Source organism: Carcharhinus amblyrhynchos, chromosome 10 (genome assembly GCF_965287045.1).
Source record: "Carcharhinus amblyrhynchos chromosome 10, sCarAmb.v2.hapA, whole genome shotgun sequence".
In the NCBI taxonomy this organism is placed as follows: domain Eukaryota; kingdom Metazoa; phylum Chordata; class Chondrichthyes; order Carcharhiniformes; family Carcharhinidae; genus Carcharhinus; species Carcharhinus amblyrhynchos.
In genome coordinates this window covers 2,791,204-2,815,903 of record NC_137333.1, presented here as the reverse complement: position 1 = coordinate 2,815,903, position 24,700 = coordinate 2,791,204, and the positions used below count along the sequence as shown (strand labels likewise).

Sequence of the window (24,700 nt, the reverse complement as noted above, 5' to 3'; positions counted from 1 at the left end):
GTTTATGAAGGAAATATAACCAACGAAATAAAAAGGCAATATCAAATAGAAATGCAATTTTCCATTAGTCCGTCAGGAATAAAGCATCACAGTTTTTTAAGTTACACCAGCCGTTGGAAAAGGTGCAATCAGTTTTCAAAGCAAATAAAAAATATCTGAAGACAATTCAGTGTCACGCTAAAATTAGTAACTCTGCATCTTGGAAAAATGAGTGAAACTTCTCCCCGCACACTCTCGGGTTTGCCATCAACACAGAGGAGAGAGGTGAGGACAAAGTGAGCTCAAAGTTCTCCCACTTTGGTTAAACTTCAAGCTTCTGCAAAAATGTATTCGCGTTTTGACAGCTGTAGAACTTTCCAGTGTTATTCAACATACTATTTTATAGAAAGCCTCACTGTATTTGCACGCAAAATTACTCCGCAGTGCATTTAAAAGTGGTAAGCAGATGCACTTCCCCGAACCACCTAAAAAAAAGAGCCTACCGCAAAGAAATAAGTATTTTTAATAAGTCAGTTCAGTCCTGTGACTGACCTGATTTAAAATGTCACTGAAAATCACTTAAAAAAGGAAACCGAACAATTTACTTGTTTCACTGGGAGACTCCTATCAGTTCCCGTATAAATGAAACACCTTTTAATTTGTGAAGGGTTTTAAAACATGCCGATCACTGCACGTCTGTCTGAGGAAAGGAATGCAAATTGAGAGCCTTCTCGAACTCGCACCACTACTGTTGTCTCGATCTGGAATGAAGCTCGTTTTGTGGCTGTGGGGTTAGTTTTGGGCAAAATGGGGTTTTGAATCAACGTTAAAAGGTCAAGGGGACTCGATTTAAGCTCGAATCATTAGCAGGTCATTAGCACATCGCTGTTTGTGGGAGCAAGTTGGCAATTCCTTCAAGTGTGATGGTGCTTTCAAGAGAACTTCACTGACAGTACAACACTTTGGGACGTCCTGAGACAGGCACCGCCAAAATGCAAATCCTCTCTCCTTATCCAAGTTTAAGAATTTCAAGAAACATTGATTGACATTTCAGGACCATGAGTAGAATTGATAACAGTACCTTGCAATGTAACGTTTCCCCATGTATCTGAACTGATGGAGACAGACTCTGTGGAGAAGGGAAATTTAATATTCAGCATGGTACTACATCGTGCAGGCCATTCGGCCCAACAGGTCTATGTTTTCTGATTAAACAAAACTATAGTCAGTAATTACCACCAAGAACAACAAGAATTGTAGTTTTGCAAGACAGAACTTGAGTATAGATGAATACAAGAGACATTTTTGTCAAAACTTTTCATTTTGCGCCTAGGAGGATATTTCAACAAAGTACAAACCCAAGGGAGACAACAAATTTATGTTGTATTAGGAGAGAATGCTGATTAGTGGGTGCTTATTAGTTGAATTCGGACATATGGAAATTGCACTAGTTGATGGTGACTGATGATTAACTGCCAAGCATTGTTTGAGATTTAAACCAAGCAGCTTGACTCTGATTGGTCAAGGTATTGCCCTAAGGAATGAACCAGTGAATGGTTGTCACTTAACTTGTTTAGCTGCAACAGTCACAACGTATGGATATGTTCTTTCAGTTCGCAAAGAACAGGTCTCCTGCTATTAACATATGTAGCTTCCAGTATATACAAATGCACCACACTGCAAGCCTAACTGACTATCTTAAATTGGTTGTCAACATAACTCTTAGCACACTCAGGATTATTTAGCAAATGTTATTAAATCATGGAATCACATCCAATATTGTTTATTTATTATTATCACAAGTAGACTTACATTAACACTCCAGTGGAGTAACTGTGAAAGTCCCCTAGTTGCCACACTCCAGCACCTGTTCGGGTACACTGAGGGAGAATTGAGCATGGCCAATGCACCTAGCCAGCACGCCTTTGGACTGTGGGAGGAAACCGGAGCATCCAGAGGAAACCCACGCAGACACGGGGAGAACGTGCAGACTCCACACGGACAGTGACCCAAACTGGGAATCGAACTTGGGTCCCTGGTGCTGTGGGGCAACAGCGCTAACCACTGTGCCACTGCTGGACACTATGTTTTCAGTTTTGCAAACAGCAGCTGGTTGAGTAAGGTCTGTACTTTGCCCAATGCATACGGCAGAAAGAAGAACGTGAGAATTTGGTTGCCTTGGATTTGTGATCTTGTGAAATGTCATGATGAGTGCAAGATGAAAAACTTTGTCTGTCCTTTCACCAATGCTCAACAATAAAAAAACTATAATTTGCCATCTGATTGAACAATAACATTTTACTAAATAAAAAATAAGTTTGATGGGAAAGAAATTAAGCAGAGGAAGCAGATTTATGGCAAACTGGCAAAAGAGGTGAGATCAAGATACTTTTTTTTGAACGAGTTGTTGTGATCTGGAAGGAGATGGAAGTAGATTCAATAACTTTCAAAGAATCATAGAATAGAATGCCTACAGTGCAAAAGGAGGCCATTTGGCCCATTGAGCCCACACCAATAACAATCCCACCCAGGTCCTATCCCAGTAATCCCAAGCCTTGTTAGTCCCTCTGACACTAAGGGGCAATTTAGCATGGCCAATCCACCTAACCAGCACATCTCCTTGGAGTGTGGGAGGCATCCGGAGGAAACCCACGCAGACACAGGGAGAATGTGCAAACTCCACACAGACAGTGACCCAAGCTGGGAATCGAACCCAAGTCCCCAGTGCTGTGAGGTAGCAGTGTTAACCCACTGTGCCGCCCATAAAGGGAATCATATAACTCATAGAACGGTTGCATCGTGGAAGGAGTCCTTTCAGCCCATCGAGCCTGCTGGCTACCCACAGAGAGATTCAGGTGCACCCCGGGATATATCAGTAAGGCATCATTGCTCAGATTAACTCACTCTAAGATTGTGAAGAAGTCCATCAACTCAGTGGTCGAAGCCTTGTTCCAGTAAGTAATCAGTGCATCTGTAAAACAAACCAAGAATTCCATGTTATTCTGCCAATTATAATTAGAGAGTAAACAGTCCTCATTTTGTAAGTAACGATATGGATTTGACATCTAACTTTCCCCTAGCGTCTGCTGCTTTTCCTTTTGTGATGTGAAACAATCTCATAAGAACTTGCGACTGGAGTTATTCTCACTGAGGCACCAAGAGGCGATCGATAAACTAACAACAGAGGGCAGCATCCACAAAGAAATCCAATACCCCAAAACACTGCCCAATGTTCTGGGATATCCAAGATTCTGGGATTGTTGGGAATGGCCAAATCTGCTCGATCCTTCCTGGAAAGGATCAAGGGCATGCACTTAAGGTGAGAAGGGGAAAGTTCAGAGGAGATGTGAGGAGTAACTTTTTTTTTTTTACACAGAGTGGGGTGGCACAGTGGTTAGCACTGCTGCCTCAGAGCGCCAGGGAACTGGGTTCGATTCCCGACTTGGGTCACTGTCTGTGTGGAGTTTGCACGTTCTCCCCATGTCTGCGTGGGTTTCCCCTGGCTGTTCTGAGTTCCTCCCACAGTCTAAAAGATTTGCTGATCAGGTGCATTGACCCAAACACACGTCGCAGTGTGGCGACGAGGGGAATTTCACAATAACTTCATTGTAGCGTTAGTGTTAGCCGTACTTGTGACTAATAAGTAAACTTTTACTTTTAGGTGTCTGGAACGTGAGGGGTGGTGGTGAAGGCAGATACAATAGGGGTGTTTAAGGGGCTTTTAGATTCTCACATAAATATGCGAGGAATTGAGTGATATGGACCAAAGGCAGGCAAAGGGTTTAGTTTAATTTGGCATCACGTTCGTCACAACATCGTGGGCCGAAGGGCCTGTTTCTGTGCTGTACTGTTCTATGTTCTAACTGTCACTCAGAACCAAATCTACAGGCTGAAGATTTAGGGATACTACAATGACACCTTCCAAATCTTGCCTTCCCTCTTTTATTCACACATTGATGAGGAGAATCACATTTCCTCCTCAACCACTGACCAATGTTAATTTATTTTTGTTGATCTGAGATTTATTAGGAAGGTTTATTGAGCACTCTTTAACTCAGCTTTGAATGAATCAATATTAATGTTATCTCAGAAACCCCACACCATCCAGGATAAAGCAGGCCCGCCTGAATGGCACCCCATCCATCATCTTCAACATCCACTCTCTCCACCACCGACACACAGTGGCAGCCGTGTGTACCATCCACATGGCCCATAGCAACAACTCACCAAGGTTCCACTGACCTTCCAAACCCGTAACCACTCTCACCTCGGAGGTCAAGAACAGCAAATACACGGGGACACCACGCACTGCAAGTTCCTCTCCAGGTCACTCACCATCCTGACTTGGAAATATATCACCGTTCCTTCACTGTCGCTGGGTCAAAATCCCGGAACTCCTTCCCTAACAGCACTATGGGTGTACCTACACCACATGAACTGCAGCTGTTTAAGAAGGTGGCTCACCACTAACCTTCTCAAGGGGCAATTAAGGATGGGCGATAAATGCTAGCCCTTAAGAAGGTGGTTACGAGACTATGGCATTGAGATAGAGGATCAGCCATGATCATGCTGATTGGTCTAGCAGCCCATCAAGTTCGCACCGACCACAATCCCCATAACCCCACCTATTTCTCCAGGCATTTAGAAACGTAAAGACTGATTAGGGACAGTCAGCATGGCTTTATGAGTGGAAAATCATGTCTCACTATTTGAGTTTTTTGAAGGGGTAACCAAGAAGGTAGATAAGGGCAGTGCAGTTGATGATGTTTACATGGACTTTAGCAAGGTCTTTGCCAAGGTACCGCATGGTAGGTTGTTGTATCAAGTTAAATCTCACGGGATCCAGGGTGAGGTATCTAAATAGATACAAAATTGGCTTCTGTCGGTGGTTGTAGAGAATTGTTTTTCAAACTGGAGGCCTGTGAGCAGTGCTGTGCCTCAGGGATCAGTGTTGGGTCCACTGTTATTTGTCATTTATATTAATGATTTGGAAGAGAATATAAGAGGCGTGGTTAGTAAGTTTGCAGATGACGTCAAGGTGGGTGGCGTAGTGGACAGTGAAGAAAGTTATCTCCGATTGCAACGGGATCTCGATCAATTGATCGAGTGGGCTGACGAATGGCAGATGGAGTTTAATTTAGACAAATGCGAAGTGATGCATTTTGTGGACTGGTGAAGCCAGCATTCATTCCCCATCCCAAACTGCCCTTGAACTGAACATTTCAAGGGGCAGTTAAAAGTTAAACACATCGCTGTGACTCTGGAGTCACAAGTAGGCCAAGCCAAGTGAGGATGGCAGATTTCCTTCCCAAAGAACATGAATGAACCTGATGAGTGTTTACAACAGTAGATGATTAGTTTCAAGGTCACCATTACTGAGGTTAACTTTACATTCCAGATTTATCAACTAAATTTAAACTCCAGCAGCTGCCAATGGTCCTGAAACATTAATTCTGTTTCTCTCTCCACAGGTGCTGCGTGGTATTTCCTGTATCTTCTGTTTTAACATCCACCACAACTCAACTCAACTCATATCATCCAGTGTCTGCAGTATTTTGCTTTTGAGTTCAGGAACTGGAGTTTGATTTGCTCATTAAAGTCTGGCTTTGTCCCAGAGATGTTCCAATGATTTGTGTAACACCAAACAAAGATGGAGCAGGAACGGAGTGACTTCTGTGTGAGTTGTCCCCAGCGTACCCTCTAATTCTATCTTTAACTCTCATTTTATGTTTTTAAATCTCTACTCTATAATACTTTTAAACTCTCTAATAATGTCTCATCTTGGAGTGTGGCAACTAGGGGATTTTCACAGTAACTTCACTGCAGTGTTAATGTAAGCTTACTTGTGACAATAAGAAATAAACTTTAAAAACTTTAAAACTTTTCATTTTCATCTCTTATAGATTTATAGAAGGGCAGCACGGTGGCACAGTGGGTTAGCACTGCGGCCTCACAGTGCCAGGGACCCAGGTTCGATTCCCGGCTTGGGTCACTGTCTGTGGAGAGTCTGCACATTCTCCCCATATCTGCGTGGGTTTCCTCCGTGTGCTCCTGTTTCCTCCCACAGTGCGAAAGATGTGCAAAAGATGTGCAGATTAAGTGCATTGGCCATGCTAAATTCTCCCTCAGTGTTCCCAAACAGGCACTGGAGTGTGGCGACTAGGGGATTTTCACAGTAACTTCACTGCAGTGTTAGTGTAATCCTACTTGTGACACTAATAAATAAACTTTAAAAACTTTAAAACTTTTCATTTCAATCTCTTATAGATTTATAGAAGGGCGGAGCGGTAGCACAGTGGGTTAGCACTGCTGCCTCATAGCGCCAGGGACCCGGGTTCAATTCTCAGCGTGGGTCACCGTTTGCGTGGAGTTTGCACATTCTCCCTGTGTCTGTGTGGGTTTCTCCGAGTGCTCCAGTTTCCTCCCACAGTCTGAAAGACACGCTGGTTAGGTGGATTGGCTGTGCTAAATTCTCCCTCAGTGTACCCGAACAGGCACCGGAGTGTGGCTACTGGAGGATTTTCACAGTAGCTTCATTGCAGTGATGATGTGAGCCTACTTGTGACTAATAACTTTACATTTTAACTTTAACTTTGGAAGTTGATCTTTCTCTACACCCAAGCTATGACTATAACACTACATTCTGCACTCTCTCCTTTCCTTCTCCCCATGTACTCTATGAACGGTATGCTTTGTCTGTATAGTGCGCAAGAAACAACACTTTTCACTGTATGTTAATACATGTGACAAAAATAAATCAAATCATTTCGAATCAGTAAATGGACCTACCATCAGACATGCTTTTTAGCACATGCAGGAAGCACATGAGGAGACTGCGTATCTCAGTCTGTTCCAGCTTGTCACATCGTATCACGGAACCCCCGACACCGCCCTGGTTCTGAGGGAGACAGAGTGATGAGCATTAGATCCAACTCAGAAAAAAAACAGCAGCAAAGAATAAACAAAGGCAAAAATCGTGCCTTTTGCTTTAAGGAGGGAATGAAACTTAGTTTGAACACTGGTGAATATTTTTACATCAGGGTTCTGAAGGGTTATTGAATCGAAAACCATTTTTTTTTCTGTAAAGTGGTCAAAAAAAAACGCACACAACTTCACAAGAAGCATCAAACCATGCAAGTGTACAAAGCAGCACAATAACCAATTGTGTGATAATTTCATAGGAGGAACTGAAGTTTGGGGCAGCTTTGAAAGTCAGTTGGAAATGTACTTTCTGTCAGGGATGACACGTGGGCACCGCCGACTGTTCCCCACAGCCCTGCAAATATTTCATTTTTCTAGTCTCTGACCACTGGCCTGGAAAAGCATTCTCAATCTGCGGGTTAAATTCCCCAGAGCTCAGATTTATACCGATATCCTATAAGGGAGTGGGATCGCTTGATCTTGGCTTTGGACAAAGCTCGGCACAACATTGAGGGCCGAAGGGCCTGTACTGTGCTGTACTGTTCTGTGTAACTCCCTATAATTCGTGGCCTTGTCAAAAACACAAAACACAACAGGTCTGTCAGTGTAGTTTAATCAGGTTAGGACAAGCAGATGAGACTTCATCCAGGTCACGTACCAACCGACTCAAGGACAGCTTCTTCCCTGAATGGACCTACCCTGCATTAAGTTGATCTTTCTCTACACCCTAGCTCTGACTGTAACACTACGTTCTGCACTCTCTCATTGCCTTCTCTATGAACGGTATGCTTTGTCAGTACAGCGCGCCAGAAACAATACTTTTCACTGTATGTTAATACATGTGACAATAATAAATCAAACCAAACCAAATCAAATCAATCACTCACAGCAAATAGTAAAATAAGCTTTCGTGACATGTCTACTAATAGCAACTCTGCTTCAATGGAAATGCTATCCCGGTGACCTGACCTTCTCCAGCAGTTAGAGCTTTGCGGCTTTTTATTTGTCTTTTTGTTTATTTCAAAATGGAAAAGTAATAAAAGTTCCAGGAATAAGTTAGACCCCAAACCAATTCAAGCATGACTGAGATCATAGTTATAACCCATTCCAACTAAAGCAGGCTAATCCCAAACCTGGCTTCAGAAGATAAAACATTTGGTGCTGTATTAGAAATTAGGAAACTATAATTGTCTGTATAATTAAATACAGGAGGTCTTTATTTTTCTTCCCTTTCCTGGACGTGGGTGTCGCTGGCCAGACCAGTATTTATTGCCCATCCCTAATTACCCCTCGGGAAGGTGGTGGTCAACCACTTTGCTGAACTGCTGCAGCCCCTCGTGTTGTTGGTGCACCCGCAGTGTTCTTGGAGAGGGAATTCCAGGATTTTGACCCAGCGGCAGTGAAGGAACGGTGACAGAGTTACAAGTCAAAGAGGGTGAGTAGATTAGAGTGGGCGGCACGGTGGTACAATGGTTAGCCCTGCTGCCTCATAGTGCGAGGGACCCGGGTTCGATTCCTGGCTCGGGTAACTGCCTGTGTGGAGTTTGCACATTCTCCCCGTGTCTGCGTGGGTTTCCTTCAGGTGCTCTGGATTCCTCCCACAGTCCAGAGATGTGCTGGTTAGGTTGATTCACCATGTCTAATTGACTCTAGCTTTGGAGGGGGATTAGCAGGGTAAATATGTGGGATTATGGGGTTAGGGTGGGATTGTTATCAATGCAAACTTGATGGGCCGAAAGCCTTTTCCTACACTGCAGGAATTCTATGATTCTCAGACTTTCAATTGGTCATATTCCCATGCATTTGCAACCCTTGTTTCTCTTGGTTGGCGGGGGGGGGGGGGGTCATGGGTTTGGAAAGTGCTGTTGAAGGAGCCTTGGACAGTTACTGCAGTGCATCTTGTAGATGGTGCATACGGCTGCCACTGTGCGCTGGTGGTGAAGGGAGTGAACGTTGAAGGTGGTGGATGAGCTGCCAGTTAACACAGCTGCTTTATCCTGGACGGTGGTGTCGAGCTTCTTGAGTGTTGCTGGAGCTGCACCCATCCAGGCAAGTGGGGAGTATTCCATCACACTCCCGACTTGTGCCTTGTAGATGGTGGAGAGGCTTTGAGGAGTCAGGAAGTGAGTTACTCTCCGCAGAATTCCCAGTCTCCAACCCGAAATGAATCTAGACTATATTTGGAGTTGCTAATAATAGCCCAGTTCACTCACACATAGAGCTAAACATTCAAATACGTGAGCAAAAGGCAAATACTTCAAGAGACAAAGCAGCATGCAAGATCTTCTCCGGCAGGGCTGGGATAGTTAAAATGGAAAAATCCACAGTAACACAATTCCTCCGGGTAGATTTTGAACTTTCCTCAGCCTCTTTGTTACTCAACATTGCAAAAGCAGAGTGTCTTCGAATGAGCCTGTCTCTCTGTTAGTGTAAAGGAGGCAAGGACACATTTAGATTCTCAAACGACATGGTACAAAACACATCAAAGCTGGCCTGGAATTCACTGAAAAGGTGTGCGTTTGATGGCACAGTGGATTAACACTGCTGCCTCACAGCGCCAGGGAGCCGGGTTCGATTCCCAGCTTGGGTCACTGTCTGTGCAGAGTCTGCACATTCTCCCTGTGTCTGTGTGGGTTTCCTACAGTGCGAAAGATATGCAGATTAAGTGCGTTGGTCATGCTAAATTAGTGTACACGAACAGGCACCGAAGTGTGGCGACTAGGGGAATTTCACAGTAACTTCATTGTAGTGTTAATGTAAGCCTACTTGTGACTAATAAGTAAATAAATTTAAACTTAATAGCCCTCACTATTACTGATGTGTAAATCTTCCCGCAACTTGTACCAAGGGCAAGATTCCTTGTTTGCTACTACTTGGTGGACAATTCACTCTGCTCCCCCTCAAGGAACCAGCAGCTCATCCCAAACTCCCCCTGGGATTTAGGAAATTGTGGCGTTTGTGTGCTAATTACCTGTGAAACTCACTGTGGGTGAAAATTACAGCTGGTGCTTCTCAGGATTAGGGCCTTTTTCAAAATGATTGAATTCTATGCTGGTGACTTCCAATCAACCTCTCCAGCCCAGGAAGCAAAGTATTACAGGTGTGGAGTCTCATTCCTTCAAATCACGAACTTGGAGATTTCAACTCCAACTTAAAAAAACTAAGATAATTTTTTTTCCTGCCTCTTTTTTCTCTCTTTCAATTCCACCGTTCTTTCCCTCTCTTCATTTCACTCCCTGTCCCCGAGTTGACTCTAATTCAGCTGATTTCCTTCTCCAATGTTCCTCTGTTCCTGTCTCAATCCTTAAATCTCACTTGGATTAGGGAGACTTTGTTTCCTCATTCACTGAGGTCCCAGATTCCTCGTCGCTCTCCCTGCGCTGTCATCAATCACATTCCGAGGAAGCGGAAAGCTACCTGAGTCGAAAGGTGTGGGAAAACGCCTAAACGATGGAATTCCGGGCCAATGGCGAACGCACTGTAACGGAATACGGCCTAAGCATTAAGTTCACCATTAATATTTTCTGCAACGCTAAAGCTCTTGAGGTGGAATTCTACCTTATCGAGAGAGTTGTTCTTTTCAGCATTCCGTTCTGGCAGACTGGTGGCAGAATCCGTGCTGATTAGAGAACCTCGGGAATCTGCGTGTCTCACTGCATTGATGGTCGGGGTAGAGGATCCATGAGGAGAGGCTATCGACAGATAAACAGGAGTTAGACCTTATCCCAAAGAGGGAAGTTTCAAATTACTGAGTAACACACATCGGGCAGCTTACAAATATTCACCCTCCCAATAGCACCTTTCATTTCAATCCAGCGACAGTTCTCATCGAGGATAGCTTTCTAATCTTCCGGGACTTGACAATTCACTTCCGGGACGTGAGCTGGCCAGCAAACACCCAGCGGAGTGGCACAGTGGTTAGCACTGCAGCCTCACAGCACCAGGGACCCAGCTTCAATTCCGACCTCGGGTCACTGCCTGTGTGGAGTTTGCACATTCTCCCCGTATCCGCGTGGGTTTCCTCCCACAGTCCAAAGACGTGCAGGTTAGGTGGATTGGCCGCGTTAAATTGCGTATCGCATCGGGGGATTAGCTAGGGTAAATGCATGGGCTTACGGGGATAGGGCCTGGGTGGGATTGTGATCGGTGCAGACTCGATGGGCCGAACGGCCTCCTTCTGCACTGTCGGGATTTTATGATTCGATACAGACTGGTTGTAAACTCAAACCCAAGCAGACAGAGTTTGATAGAAGCGAAAGCCAGCGAGAGTCTGTGTTCCAGGTTCCCACCTGTGCCAGAAATTACACCGAACACATCCTTGTGCATGTTGTTATCCAGAGAGTTTCCTGGTTTCTGCGGTGTCAGCATGGTGTTTCCTGTTTGCAAGCTGAACGACGACTCCTCTCTTCCGCTCTACGTCAAAACACAAAATGGGTTTATTTCTACCTCTGGCCGCTCCCTCCCCTCCGATAAAACCTACCTCTCTGACCAAGCTGCCGTGCATCTGCTCCGAGGTTTGGGGTTAATTGATTATCTGGTAATGTTCCTGTGAAGCTGCGTGGGATGGTTTACTCTGCGAAAGGCAGCAATATCAACACAAGTTGTTGTTGAATCACTCCAGCACCCCCCCCATCTGATTTTAAACCTTCCCCTTTCCTCTGTCCTCTCCCGACTCCTGTTCATCCTCACTCTGAACTTGCTTAAGATTCAGAAAAACATGGCAATCGCCCACTTCCAATGGAAGATCGTCACCCTGTAACGGCAGCTTTTGTTCCTCTCTCTCTCTACAGGTGATGTCTCCTGCTGAGCATTTCCAGAACTTTCTGCTTATGTTTTGTTATTTTACTCAGTCCCCTCCTTACCAACAATAGGAATTCTGTGCCCTCTTCTTCCAGCGAGTGGAATGAAACTGGGGGGGAACCCACAGTGATGTTTACTCAGTGTCAAATCTCCCAACCTCTGGAAACAAACCTTCAAATCTTATGCCTTTCTCCAATTACCCAGGAACTTAAAGTTGCCCCACTGCATTCTCCATGGGAATGCCTCAGCCAGAGTGCACATGTAGCAACAACCTTTGCTCCTGTAGTACAAATTGTTGTGATTGCTTTAAATTTGGCATTCTTGTGTTTTGTCCTGATGAGTGCAAGATGAAAAACTTTGGCAACCTTTCTCTTTCTTCAGCAATGCTCAAATCCCTAATGACAACTTTTCAGTTGTCCCACTGGAACAACATAAAATCCAACTGAAATATGTTCAACCTCACAACAGGATTTCCCTCCCCAAGCCTCTCTGCTTCTCTCTCCTATCGACATTCTGCGGGGGTTGTTGCCAGCCAGAAACCGAACTGGGCAATATCCCAGTGAATACTGTGTCTTGGAAAGCAGGTCAGAGGCTGGGAATCCTGCGGAGAATAACTCATCTCCTGACTCCCCCAAAGCCTGTCCACCATCTACAAAGTACAAGTCGGGAGTGTGATGGAATACTCCCCACTTGCCTGGATGAGTGCGGCTCCCAACAACACTCAAGAAACTTGACACCATCCAGGACAAAGCAGCCCCGTTTGATTGGCACCCCATCTACCACCTTCAACACTCACTCCCTCCACTCCAGATGCACAGTGGCAGGAGTGAGTACCAGCCTCACATCATTGCAAAAACAATCTGACTGGTCATTTTTTGGATCCAAAGTGAATAAACTTTGACGCACTCACCCATTGCATCAGTCACAGGTCTGCCCACTCTATCAATGTACACCACGTTTACCCCACACTTTGAGAATGTTCGAACAGTAAGGGCTGCGGTCACTAATGAATCTGTGTAACGTGGACAATGCAAGGCTGGCTGGAGCCCAACAATGGAATGACGAGGACCGGCGTGGAAGGAAACCGGTTTCCACAGCGCCCGCGTTGGACAGAGTTACTCACGTTGCTGGGTTGGCTCATGGGGAACGGGGAGCAGTCCTTCACGTTGATGCGCTGCACATTCTCAAGCAGGAGGCCAAAGAGAGGCAGGTACAGAGTGGCAATCCTGGCCTGTTGACTCTGGAAAGGAGAGGATTAGGGTCATGGAGGAGAAGTGAAGAACGACCACACTCGCATCGGAACATTGCACACCCCATTAAGGAGGCAGTGGCACAGCAGGATTGTCGCTGGACTTATTTAAAATTCACTCATGGGACATGGGTGTCACTGGCTGACCAGCATTTATTGTCCATCCCTAGTTACCCTTGGGGGGCAGTTCAGAGTCAACCACATCGCTGTGGCTCTGAAGTCACATGTAGGCCAGACCAGGTAAGGACAGCAGATTTCCTTCCCTAAAGGACATGAGTGAATCAGATGGGTTTTTCCAACAATAGCTTCGTGGTCATCAGTAGATTCTAAATTCCAGACCTTTTTATTATTGAATTCAAATCCCACCAACTGCTGAGGTGGGATTCGAACATAAGAACATAAGAAATAGGAGCAGGAGTAGGCCATCTAGCCCTTCGAGCCTGCCCCGCCATTCAATAAGATCATGGCTGATCTGTCGCTGCTCAGTTCCACTTTCCCGCCCTCTCCCCATAGCCCTTAATCCCCTCTCTTATCAAGAACCCATCAACCCGCGTCTTAAAAATATTTAGCGAGGCAGCCTCCACCACTTCAACGGGCAGAGAATTCCAGAGATTCACCACCCTTTGAGTGAAGAAGTTCCTCCTCAACTCCGTTCTAAACCGCCCCCCTTTTATCTTGAGGCTGTGCCCCCTAGTCCTATTGTCTTTTTTGAGTGGGAAGAGTCTCTCCACCTCTATCCTATCCATCCCATTCATCATCTTATACGTCTCAATGAGATCTCCCCTCATTCTTCTAAACTCTAACGAGTACAAGCCCAGTTTATTCAGCCTCTCCTCATAGCTCAACCCCCTCAACTCCGGTATCAGCCTAGTAAACCTAGAACCCGGGTCCCCAGAACATCAGCTGAGTTTCTAGATTAATAGCATATTGATCAATACCACTAGGCCATTGCCTCCCAGTAGTAATCCAGAGACACAGCTCTGGAGACCCAGGTTCGAATCCCACCACAGCTGGTGATGAAATTAGAATTCAATAAAAATCTGGAATTAAAAGTCTCAGCATGAAACTATCGTCGACTGTTGTAAAATCCCATCTGGTTCACTGATGTTCTTTAGGGAAGGAAATCTGCCATCCTTACCCGGTCTGGCCTACATGTGACTCCAGAGCCGCAGCAATGTGGCTGACTCTTAATTGCCCCCTGAAATGGCCAAACAAGCCACTCAAGGGTAATTAGTGAGGGTAATAAATACTGTCTTGGGCAGCGACACACACAGTCCCATGAATAAATTTAAATATAAGCACCATGATAAAACAGTTAAAAGAAAGATTGCATTTATATAGTGCCTTCCACAATCGCAGGATGTCTGAAATTCTTTTGAAAAACGGCCACTGTTGGAATGAGGGGAGACATACCAGCCAAGGGCTGTAGTTTGTCAGAGAGGGCAGTGGAACTGAGGTCACAGTTCTATCAGCCAGGGGTCTTACTGAATGCTGGAACATCAAGGGTGGCACAGTGGTTAGCACTGCTGCCTCACGGTGCCACGAGCCCGGACTCAATTCTGGTCTTGGGTCACTGTTTGTGTGGAGACTGCACATTCTCCCTGTGTCTGCGTGGGTTTCCTCCGGGCGCTCCGGTTTCCTCCCACAGTCTGAAAGACGTGCTGGTCAGGCGGATTGGCCGTGTTAAATTCTCTCTCAGTGTACCCAAACAGGCGCCGGAGTGTGGCGGCTAGGAGATTTTTCACAGTAACTTCATTGCAGCGTTAATGTAAGCCTACTTGCAACACTAATAAGTAAATTTTTAAGAACTTTAAACAGGTTTGACGGGCTATATGGCCGAGTCTTGCTCCTATTTCTTATCCTATCAGGTGGTGAGGAGGAGGGAAACTAATTGGATTGCTCCTTCAAAGGGCCAGCACGGGTAGAGTGGGCCCAATGGCCTCACCCTGCACTGTAAGGTTGTGTTCTTTCCCATTCAGAATCGATCCAAAGTGCCCCCATTCTGACTCGCCACTCGGACTAGCACAGTGTCAAGTCTTTTTGTTCATTCACAGGAAGTGGTTATTGCAGACCAGGCCCACTCCAGTTTAAACTTTATTTATTATTATCACAAGTAGGGTTACATTAACACTGCAATGAAGTTACTGTGAAACTCTCCTAGCTGCCACACTCCGGCGCCTGTTCGGGTACACTGAGGGAGAATTTAGCTTGGCCAAACCAGCACGCCTTTCAGACTGTGGGAGGAAACCAGAGCACCCGGAGGAAACCCACGCAGACACGGGGAGAATGTGCAAACTCCACACAGACAGTGACCTGTGCTGGGAATCGAACGCGGGTCCCTGGTGCTGTGAGGCAGCAGTGTTAACCACCGTACCCCTCAAGAAATTATCATGAAAACAACAATGAATTCCCAGTGCCTCTGTGTCAGACTGGCTTCTGTTTCTCACAAGTATTTTGCAAGCTCTCGGAGTGTGGGGCAGGGAGGGGCTGTTAGGCTACGAGCCACTTGTCCTTCCCTTCCACCAATTAGAAAGTTGACTTGGGGCTGCACACTTGAAGGCACCGCAATGTTACATCCTTCCACCAGGTGGTGAGAGTGAGCTGTGACTCCACACCAGCTCCAAACCCAACAGCACCCATTCTGAGCAACGTCAAACGCTGAGTTATTGATATCTTCCCGCTTCAAATGGATCACAAACTCTCCTCACAGATCCCACCTCCCTGGATCCACTAAACTGAGAAAGGAAGCCTCACATTAACGCTGGGATCGTTGCATCGTAATGCACAAGGTGGCCATTCGCCCATCATGCCTGTGATGACTCTCCTGAAAGTGCTATCCAATTGACTCCACACCCCCTGGCCTTGTCCCCACAGAACTGCAATCTTTTCCCCTTTTGAGTATTTATCTAATTCCCTTTTTGAAAGTCACTAATGTTTTTCCATTCCCCCGCCCTTTCAGCCAATGGGTTCCAGGTCAGAAAACCCACTGTGTAAAAAAATTCCCATCCCTCCCTCTGTTTCCATCGCCAATTGTCCGAAATTGGTGTCACTCTGGTTACCGACCCTGCGCCCGGTGAACTCTCCAATTGGTGAGCCCATCCACGATGGACCCACCTCCCAGTTCTGGGAGGGCAGTAGGAGGTGGGGCTGCTGGCCACAGGATTCCCAGTCTCCAACCTGTCTTACAGCCACAGTATTTCATAGAATCCCTACAGTGCAGAAGGAGGCCATTTGGCCCATCCAGCCTGTACTGACAACAATCCCACCCAGGCCCTATCCCTGTAATGCCACACAGTTACCCTGCCAGTCCCCACTAAGGGGCAATTTAGCATGGCCAATCCATCTAACCCGCACATCTTTGGAGTGCGGGAGGAAACCAGAGCTCCCAGAGGAAACCCACGCAGACACGGGGAGAACACGCAATCTCCGCACAGACGGTGACCTGAGCCGGGAATCGAACCTGGGTCCCTGCCGCTGTGAGGCAGCAGTGCGAACCATCGTGCTGCCAATTTATGTTGTGCATTTACGTAGTTGTGTGGACGTTAAACACACTGGAGATATTTGCAGCATTTATAGTGTGTCTACACCCTTGAGAAGTTTAAGAAGTTCTCAGACTCTGAATGACTTTATTCCCCTTTTATATTCAGTAATTGAGTGACAGAGAAAGCAGCCAGTGCTGTTCCTTTGATTTTCAATATGCATGGGGTGGCACAGCGGTTAGCGCTGCTACCTCACAGCACCAGGGACCCGGGCTCGGGTCACTGTTTGTGTGGAGTTTGCACATTCTCCCCATGTCTGCTCCTCCGGGTGCTCCGGTGTCCTCCCACAGACCAAAGATGCGTGGGTTAGGGTGCATTGACCCAATGTCGGGGGATCAGCAGGGTAGGTGCGTGGGGTTGCGGGAATAAAGCCTTATTGGTATTGGGTTGGAGAAGATTCAATGGGTCGATGGGCTGTACAATAGGGATTTTACACAGGGGGAGCAGTTGAAGACTAAATATTCAGGAGATTATTGTGCTTTGGAATGGAGCTGAGAAAGAAAATACTGCGATCTGTCCAAACAAAAACTCTTAAGGTTCAGCTGCCTGGGGTCTCACGCTAAACATCACCGTCTCTCTCCTTCCCCTCAAAGATTCAACTTAAAACCCAACCTCTTTGTCAGAGCTTTTAATAGCCTGTCCCAATGGGTGTTGCTGCTTAAATGCTGTTTATTTAGTATCACGAGCTTTCGGAGCACTGCTCCGTGATGAAGGGGCAGCGCTCCGAAAGCTCGTGACTCCAAACAAGCCCGTTGGACTTTAACCTGGTGTGGTGAGACTCCTCACTGTGCCCACCCCCCCAGTCCAACGCCGGCATCTCCACCTCACAGATTCTGGTTGGCGGTGCTGCAGTGAAGTGCCCAAGGATGTTGGGCTGTATTGAAGATGCTACGCCAACGCAAGTTGTTGTTGTAAGCATCGAGGGCGCGGGAACGCGAGATCCGTGTGGGAATGCTTTTTTTTCCCCCCCCTCCACTTTGAGGTGTATCCCTGTCGGATACTGTCCGCCTGATCTCTTGCCAATCGGGAAGGGCTGAGTATTTATTGGAATATTGTTCTAAGCAACACATCGTACCTTTGCCACGATGACTCCCCGTGCATTAAAACGGATGTCGCGCGACCTTAATCGCAGGAGAGGGGTCAGGGAATTGCATTCGCCCACAGCCCGGCAGACAGCGGACACTTCCTTGCCTACCTTGGCTGTGTAACGGTCATCGAAGGTGTGTTTGAACATCAGGCCCTTCAGCACGCTGATGGCGATCTGACGGACGTCTCTGTACTCCTGCAGCGCGCTGCCAACCTCTCTCAGCAACAGCCCCACCAGGAAGTGATTCTTGCAGAAGTCATCGGTCAGCGTGAAGTCAAGCTGTAAATCTAAAGAGTTAAAACAGTGAGGAGAAAACGATGATTCTGGGAGCTCTGAAATCTGACCGCTCTACGAAAATAAACACAAAGATTGGAACTTTAAACACAGGCCGGGCTTCAGTTTGTATTCTTACTGGGAACAGAAATTGCTCTGGCCACTAAACAGCTCTAATTAAATCCCCCGAGTGTTTCCTCCCGACTTTAGAAGTCTCAGACGTTAAGAATCTGGGTGGGGCCATTCCGATTCTTCAGAAATTGGAACACAGTTCTGTTCCCTCGCGTCCACATTTCTCGCTGGTTTGATTCCACACGACTCGCGATCAAAACTTCTGTAGCCGGATCACGGAACTGAAACGTTGACCGGAATTTTACCGGCACGCCCCACCCCGATTCCGGGTGGTGGGTGAGGCTCGGAGAATGGCATTCTGTTGGCCTCAGGCGGGATCGTACAGGCGAACACACCTGTAAAATTCCCCCCCTCCCGTTACCTCTGTTTCTATCTCCACAGACCTGCTGAGTGTTTCCAGCACCTCCCGTTTTTATCTCAGATTTCCAGCATCCGCGGTATTTTGCTTTCATTCTACTCGTCGTAGAACATTAAAAACACTACAGCACAAACAGGCCCTTCGGCCCACAACTCACGCCGATCATATCCATACCTACCAGGCCACAGAACTATCCGTAACTCCCAATCCCATTAAATCCCATGTACTCATCCAGAAGTCTCTTAAAAGACCCCAGCGAGTTCGCCTCTACCGCCACCGACGGCAGCCGATTCCACTCGCTTCGTGTTTCCTCATCTAAAAACACTCAGGAGAGCCAGCACCTCCTCCAGGGAGCCTTCCCTCTCTCTCCACATCCTCTCCTGCCTCCCCCCAAAAACTACACACCAAACAAAGCGGGGAGACTCTTTCTTACCTGGATGGGCTAGCAGGAAATACAAGCTGATTTTTGATTTGATTTATTATTGCCACACGCACTGGGATACAGTGAGAAGTATTGTTTCTTGCGCGCTATACAGACAAAGCGTACCATTCATAGAGAAGGAAAGGAGAGAGTGCAGAATGTAGTGTTACAGTCACAGCTCAGATGTAGAGAAGGATCAACTTAGTGCAGGGTAGGTCCATTCAGGGGAGAAGCTATTCTTGGGTCGGTTGGTACGTGACCCCAGACTTTTGTATCTTTTTCCCAATGGAAGAAGATGGAAGAGAGAATGTCCGGGGTGCGTGGGGTCCTTAATTTATGCTGGCTGCTTTTCTGAGGCAGCGGGAGTTCAGATTTAAACCTTCCCCCAGGCATAATGATTTGCTACAGTCATGGGATCATGAGTTAGTGACGGAGGCCATTCAGCCCATCACGCACATGTTAGGTCTTTGAAGGAGCAACCCTCGTGATCCCACTGGGTTACAATCCACCACCCTGTCAGGCAGCACATCCCAGATTCGGTAACTCGCTGAGTGACAGGGCAGCGTAGGAATTCTGACAGACGCAATACTCATGATGGGGCTTTAATCCGAGTGGATAAGGAGGCTACTTCCAGTGGCACGAACCCCGGTACCCAGGGGGACATGGAGTGAAAGCAAATCGGCAGAAAGAATGGGATAGGAGTCGGAACAGCAGGCAGGAACAGGGCAAGAATTACAGAGAATCGCTTAACAAAGAACAAACTATCGTTTAGCCCAGCAACAAGCAAAGACTCAGGTAAACTGATTTATCGAATATCAGAAACACAATCAGTGTTTTCACCAGCGTGAGAGTCTGGAACGAAGGGGCAAAACTACAAGATAAAGGACCGGTCATTTAAAACTGAGCTGTGTCGGAATTCCTTCTCACAGAGGGTGGTGATTCTCTGGAATTCTCTCTCCCAGAGGGAGGCCGGATTGTTGGAAGGGTTTAAAGTGGAGGTGGGTAAATATTTGACCGACCGAGGAACGGAGGCCGACACAGGGCAGCCATGATCCGAGTGAATGGTGGGACAGGCTTGAGGGGCTGAATGGCCCACTCCTGCTTCTGTTCCCGGGAGAGATCCCCAATGTTGGATCCTGTTCTGAAGGTGGTGGGACAAGGTATTTGGAAACGATGGGAAGGGAATCGTCGGTAAGTAAAAGGCAATTAAATGTGACAGAAATGTCCAGAAGGCAGCAACTGAGTTATCAAAATACCCCGCACAAGTACGGGCAGATAAATCAGTCAGCAGGGTTTAATTTGAGGGGGATCAAATTGAAAGGTAGAAGGATTATGTTTAGCTAGATTTAAAACTTGATTATGACAACATTTATAGAGTACCGTGTCCCCCAGGGCAACGGGGAGGAGGAGAGAGGGAGGGAGGGGCGCGGGAGGAGAGGAGAGGAGGGGGGACGGGAGGAGAGAGGAGAGGAGGGGGGACGGGAGGAGAGGGGAGGGTGAGAGGAGAGGAGGGGACGGGAGGAGAGGGGAGGGTGAGAGGAGAGGAGGGGGACGGGAGGAGGCCAGAGGAGAGGGGGAGGATGCGGGGGGGATTGAGATGGTGACGAAGGATTGACCACACTAAAAAATTGACACTAATGTGATGGGGATTAGGAGGGTAAAAAGTGTCGGGTCACGGGGATAGGACCTGAGTGGGATTGGAGTCAGTGCAGGCTTGATGGACTGAATGTGTTCATAGAATCCTGACAGTGCAGGAGAAGGCCAATGTAGAGGTCACAGGGCGATAGATTCATGCAGAAAAACCTCTTCTTAATCCTGTGGGTCTTGACTTGAACGTTTCAATTATATCAGCTCACAATCTTCAATCCTGAAGGGAATGCAGCCTAGTTTCAAAAATACATCTGTATAATTTCACTCAGAATGCAACATCTGTGTAAGTGACTCTTGGAGCTGGCGTTCCCCTCTGCCGCGTGGCCACAGCTGAGAGCGACTGTTCCGGGAATGGGAATCGGGAAGGAGCAGCATCCAAACACAAAGAGACCCGAGCTAAACTCAGGAATGTGACCCTCACCGGGGAGCGGGTTCCAGGGATGGTCCGAGTGTCAGACCCACAGAATCATTTACAGCACAGGAGGCCATTCGGCCCGCTCAGACCATGTCGGCTCTCTGCAGAGCAATCCAGTCAGGCCCACGCACGGCCCCCCCCACACACACCCCTCACTCTATCCCCGGGATGCAGCGAGTTTATTTCCCTCCAGATCCCACCCAAATTCCTCCTGAAATCAAAGGTTTCTCACGTTCAACGTGTTGTAACAGAACGAGGACATTGGGCGTGACTGGAGATCGGTGAAAACTCTGAACTTTCCTTCAACTTGTGAAGGGAGCAGAAAATGAACCTCGTGCTGTTAGAAAAATCATCCAATATTCTCCCCCCGCAAGGGTCCCTTCACCAGGAGAGGGGGCAGGAGGAAGAGGGGGGAGGAGGGGGGGGAAGAGGGGGAGGAGGAGGAGGAGGAGGAGGAGGAGGAGGAGGGAGAGGGGGAAGGAGGAGGAGCAGGAGGAGGGAGAGGGGGGCAGGAGGAGGAGGAGGAGGGAGAGGGGGGCAGGAGGAGGAGGAGGAGGGAGAGGGGGGCAGGAGGAGGAGGAGAAGGAGAAGGGGGCAGGAGGAGGAGGGGGAGGAGAGGGGGGCAGGAGGAGGAGGGGGAGAGGGGGGCAGGAGGAGGAGGAGGAGGAGGAGGAGGAGGAGGAGGAGGAGGGGGGAGAAGGGGGCAGGAGGGGGAGGGGGAGGAGAGGGGGGCAGGAGGAGGAGGAGGAGAAGGGGGAGAAGGGGCCAGGAGGGGGAGGGGGAGGAGAGGGGGGCAGGAAGAGGAGGAGGAGAAGGGGGCAGGAGGAGGAGGAGGAGGCAGGAGGAGGAGTAGGAGGAGGAGGAGGGCAGGAGGAGGAGGAGGAGGAGGAGAAGGAGGAGGAGTAGGAGGAGGAGGGCAGGAGGAGGAGGAGGAGGCAGGAGGAGGAGGAGGAGAAGGGGGCAGGAGGAGGAGGAGGAGGCAGGAGGAGGAGGAGGAGGAGGAGAGGAGAGGGGGGCAGGAGGAGGAGAGGGGGGCAGGAGGAGGAGGAGGAGAAGGGGGCAGGAGGAGGAGGAGGAGAAGGGGGCAGGAGGAGGAGAGGGGGGCAGGAGGAGGAGGAGGAGAGGGGGCAGGAGGAGGAGGAGAGGGGGGCAGGAGGAGGAGGAGGAGAGGGGGGGCAGGAGGAGGAGGAGGAGAGGGGGCAGGAGGAGGAGGAGGGGGGCAGGAGGAGGAGGAGGAGGAGGAGGGAGATGGGGAAGGAGGAGGAGGAGGAGGGAGAGGGAGAGGGGGCAGGAGGAGGAGGAGGAGGAGGAGGAGGAGGAGGAGGAGGAGGAGAGGGGGGCAGGAGGAGGAGGAGGAGGAGGAGAGGGGGGCAGGAGGAGGAGGAGGAGGAGGAGGGGGCAGAAAGCGAGCATCCTATTTGACTGCGGAGATGAAGCTGGCGTACACACTAAATTTACTGGTGGGCAGGTCATCGTATTTCCACAATGTCAAACCACGAGCATCTCAAACACATGCAAACTTGCACCGTTAAGAAATAGATGGAGTACACTTCATTCTTTTAGACACATCAAGCCACTCTGTGGTAATAAAGCACCGCAAAACCAGATCAAACTGCAGACCAGGGAAGTGCACACAACGGCAGACGGCCAGTTCCGCGGCAGGTCGCGTCACGGGGAGATGTCAATCAACGGCAAAGCAGCCAAGGCGCCATGCAGGACAACCGGGCCGTGAACACACACTGGGTACAGGACACACCCCAGCACTCCGACATATCCCATTCCCCACACACACACACACACACACACACTGCCTTCACCAGGATCCAATCACACAGCGCTGTGTAAATCCCTGAACCTCCCAGACAGATTTCAAATCCTTTCGCCTCTGCGGAAACCGTGTTGTGTAAATATTGGACTGTCCAATAATGAAGGAGAAACTTTACCATCGCACCCACCCCGGGAATCGGAGCGGGCGAGGGGTAGACCGGTGACCTGGGGCAGGACTTTATCATCTCGGGACCAGTGAGACTGTAAATTCCCGCCCTTCGGTTCAGGATTCAAGTTTTCCATGCATTTTACAGCAGTTTGTTTTTAGAAAAATTACTCCCAAGGATGTGACCAACATTTGTTACTGGTTCCAATTTGCCCTCGAGAAGATGGTAGTGAGTTGCCTTCCTGAACCGCTGCAGTCCCTGTGGTGTAGGTACACCCACAGTGCTGTTAGGGAGGGAGTTCCAGGATTTTGACCCAGTGACAGTGAAGGAACGGCCGGTCTACTTCCGAGGTGAGCAACTCGGAGGGGAACTTGCAGACGGTGATGTTCCCAGGCGGAGGGAACCCAAGCGGACACTGGGAGGACGTGCGAACTCCACATAAACGTGTGACCCGGGCTGGGATTGAACCCGGGTCCCTGGCGCTGTGAGGCAGCAGTGCCAACCCGCTGTGCCACCTCATCTCAGGTGCCTCACAGATCGGGGGCACCGTGTTTGGCGAAACTGTTGCAGTTCCGCCGGGAGCTGCCTCGGCAGCCGGTAAAAAGCAGCAAAACTGTAACAGCTCGCCGCTCGTGTCAAGAGAAAGCCCTGGGGGATCTCCCTCGGGCGACACAGATACGCACTGCGATATCGACGGGATTTTCCAACTGCGCTCGTCCCGAAACCAGAAAATCCCTCCCGAGGTTAACGGATCTCTCTGCGGTCCGTCCCTCGCCCGCAACGATTCCCGTGGCAGGCGGGATGGTAAAATTCACCCCATCAACTTTAAAGAAAATTGAGGCACGGGAAAGTCCAAGATTTGGACCTGGAATCTTCAGGAATGTTTCGTTTACAATCCCTAATTACTGGAGAAGCAGCTCCCAATTTATAACCCCCTTTCAATTAAAAAAAAAATTGTGCTGAAAATGCTCATGGTACTCAAAAGATCACACACGGGAAAGGCGCGCGTGCACACATGGGAAACACACGCAAACACACACACGGGAAACACACGCAAACACACACGGGAAACACACGCAAACACACACACGGGAAACACACGCAAACACACACACGGGAAACACACGCAAACACACACACGGGAAACACACGCAAACACACACACGGGAAACACACGCAAACCCAAATGAGTCTTATTACACTGAGATCAAACAAGTGATCGGTTCAGTCACTCAACTGCCAGGAAGCTTCTCTCACCTCCTTCCACATCAGGTAAAATTTTCTCACTGAAATCCCAGAAGTCGTCAAATTCAACTCACACACAAATTAAACATTACTGTTTAGCCTTCTCACAATGTTGCCACCAATCCGCTTGTGTTAAAGAAAGTAATCAACGTGGCAGATTAAAACACAGTTTCCATTTTTACATTTGTGTTATACTGATTATACAGCCCTGCAAAAGGCTGGCAAGAGTCCAAACCAATGTTTATATTCCACTCAACCCTCCTCCCATCTTTCCCAAGCTGTCATCATAACCTTCTATTGCTTTATCCCTCATGTGGCCATCCTTAAAGACACGTCACGTTCTCCCCACCCTCCTGAACTCCCGATCGGATTTCTTGGTGACTACCTTCTAAAGATGACCTTGAGTTATGCTCTTCCCCACAAGAGGGAACAGTCTCCATCAACTCTCTCCAAACCTTTCAGAATTGTGGACACCTCTCTTAGGGTCACCCTCTGCCTTTCTAGAGAAAAGATGTGACCCTCCTCCGCTGACAGATATAACCTCGCCGTTCTGACACCAGCCTCACGAATCTTCCTTCGCAATCTCAACGTGCCTCTATATCTTTTCCCTAACATGGCAGCGAGCAGAGTCCTCGGAATCAGCTCTAACCAAGGTTAGATACAAGTTGAGCATAAGTCCTCTACTCTTTAATTCTAT

The 24,700-nt window shown here is 48.2% G+C and overlaps 1 protein-coding gene across 3 annotated transcripts in view; it reads right to left on the bottom strand.

Moving 5' to 3' along the window:
- LOC145349516 (dedicator of cytokinesis protein 9-like) overlaps positions 1-24,700 on the bottom strand; it is a 305,922-nt gene that overhangs the window by 69,612 nt on the left and 211,610 nt on the right. For all 3 annotated transcript variants that reach the window (XM_080198064.1, XM_080198065.1, XM_080198063.1), the window contains exons 31-37: positions 17,684-17,862; positions 12,824-12,940; positions 11,190-11,313; positions 10,459-10,592; positions 6,769-6,877; positions 2,884-2,950; positions 1,061-1,108 (exon numbers count right to left, since the gene is read on the bottom strand). In XM_080198064.1, the coding sequence (XP_080054190.1) occupies positions 1,061-1,108; positions 2,884-2,950; positions 6,769-6,877; positions 10,459-10,592; positions 11,190-11,313; positions 12,824-12,940; positions 17,684-17,862 (778 nt within the window). The remainder of the gene's footprint in view (positions 1-1,060; positions 1,109-2,883; positions 2,951-6,768; positions 6,878-10,458; positions 10,593-11,189; positions 11,314-12,823; positions 12,941-17,683; positions 17,863-24,700) is intronic.